At 38.8% G+C, this 2,186-nt stretch overlaps 1 protein-coding gene across 1 annotated transcript; it reads left to right on the forward strand.

Moving 5' to 3' along the window:
- Window positions 1-989: 989 nt before the first annotated feature.
- Window positions 990-1,925, forward strand: OR9G10 (olfactory receptor family 9 subfamily G member 10). The gene has a single exon (NM_001388884.1). The coding sequence runs from the start codon at window positions 990-992 to the stop codon at window positions 1,923-1,925; it is 936 nt and encodes a 311-aa protein (NP_001375813.1).
- The last annotated feature ends 261 nt before the right edge of the window (window positions 1,926-2,186 follow it).

Here is a 2,186-nt window from a genome sequence, read left to right on the forward strand (position 1 = left end):
TTCAGCATCCATTTGAGTGTCATACAAATAGCTAGAGCTCACATTCCTACTGTCAAAGGAAAACTATTCTATTATTCAAGTTACATACTTTTATTTTATGCATAGATGCATAAAATTGGTTTTGAGGATAAAAGTTGAATACAATGTAGTTATTGCTTTCAAGGAAATTATAGTAAATGCATTTCTGATGATATTCTAAAATATTATTAGAATAATAAAAGAATGCTTCTTCATGGAATTCTCTAGTAAAGACAAAAGGAGTCAATGACAAGCACAGAAACCAGAACTTCTTTTTTATATCTTTCACAAGGTGCTCCATCAAATGCAAAGAGAAAAGATAACTCAATCACCCTTTCCCGAAAAGGAGGGAAAATTAGTTGAAAGATATATGGTGACAGGAAGTAAAAGGTACAGCATAGTGAGTATTCTAACAAACAAGGGGTAGTGGAAGGGGAGGTGGGCAGGGGGATGGGGTTACTGGGTGACGGGCACTGAGGGCAGCACTTGATGGATTGGACACTGGGTGTTGTACTATATATTGGCAAATTGAACTCCAATAAAAAATATACAAAAATATTATGAACTGTTGAAAAAAATGGAATTTTAATAGCTTTGTATGGGGACAGATTATGACTACATTTGTGGTGACAGAACATAATGTATAAACTTGTTGGATCACTATGTTGCACACCTGAAACTAATGTAACATTGTGTGTCAACTATACTCAAAGAAAAGAACATGGTGACACACGTTATGTTATGTGCATGATAATTGATCTCCTTTGGCAGCATAAGACTGATCTCTGATCATCTAAAATGCGTGATACTTATTATGGCATGGTGTTTATGTCTCACAATGAACAACATACATGCATCAGTTGGGTATTTTAGTGATCTAAAATGGCAAATGATGAGGGAGGTTGATATACTGATCTACTGATATATTTATTAATCTTTTCACAGGAAAGGACCATCGAAACCCAAGATCAATGGATGAGAAAAATTTCACCGAAGTGAAAGAATTTATACTTCTAGGGTTCACAGAGGACTTGTGGTTACAGAAAGTACTCTTTGTTATTTTCCTCTTCATCTATGTTACCAGTCTTTCAGGGAACATGACTCTGATTTCTCTGATCTGTGCTGATTCTCGGCTCCACACAGCCATGTATTTCTTCATTGGGAATCTTTCATTCCTTGATCTCTGGTACTCTTCTGTTTATGCTCCCCAAATTCTTAGGACTTGTATGGCTGAAGACAAAAGCATCTCCTTTGCTGGCTGCCTAGCTCAGTTCTTCTTCTCTGCTGGTCTGGCATACAGTGAGTGTTACCTGTTGGCTGCCATGGCTTATGACCGCTATGTGGCCATCTCCAACCCTTTGCTTTATTCCCAGACAATGTCCTCAAGGTTATGTGCCAGTCTCGTTGCAGCTTCATACCTTGGTGGCTTTCTTAACTCAACCATCATTACCAGCGAGACATTTACCCTGAGCTTCTGTGGGAGCAATGTCATTGATGATTATTTCTGTGACCTGCCACCCCTTGTAAAGCTGGCCTGCGATGTGAAGGAGAGCTACCAGGCTGTGCTCTATTTCATACTGGCCTCCAATGTCATTGCTCCCACTGTGCTGATCCTGGCCTCTTACCTCTTCATCATTGCTGCTATCTTGAAGATCCGCTCCACTCAGGGCCGCCTCAAAGCTGTCTCCACCTGTGGCTCTCATCTGACAGCTGTCACCTTGTACTATGGCTCTATTCTCTTTATTTACTCCCGACCAAGTACCAGCTATGCCCTGGAAAGGGATAAAGTGGTGTCAGTGTTCTATACTGTGGTGATACCATTGTTGAATCCCTTAATCTATAGCTTAAGAAATAAGGATGTTAAAGAGGCTCTGAAGAAAATGTTAGATAAGGCACCATTTTCTTAAATGAAAGTACTTGGGAAACATGGCTATATAGGTTTTTTTTGGTGATCTTCACATCATCGCTATTAGCCAAGACTCTCAGACATAATGAAAAAAGCAAAAAATAAAATTATTGGAGAATGTGGAAACCCTTAACTGCAATAGTCTTTTTAAGTTGGTGCTAATGTATTTGAATATGTGCTTAAAATAAATAAGTGGGTATATTTGGAAAAACTGCTATGCCTGCCAGCTGGGAACAGAGTCTAAAATTCTTAGAATTCTGAA

The sequence above is a fragment of the Canis lupus genome, chromosome 18 (genome assembly GCF_011100685.1).
Source record: "Canis lupus familiaris isolate Mischka breed German Shepherd chromosome 18, alternate assembly UU_Cfam_GSD_1.0, whole genome shotgun sequence".
NCBI classification, from domain to species: domain Eukaryota; kingdom Metazoa; phylum Chordata; class Mammalia; order Carnivora; family Canidae; genus Canis; species Canis lupus.

Bases quoted from the DNA above. Each gene is read 5' to 3' on its own strand.
- OR9G10 (NM_001388884.1), top strand. From the start codon at position 990: ATGGATGAGAAAAATTTCACCGAAGTGAAAGAATTTATACTTCTAGGG.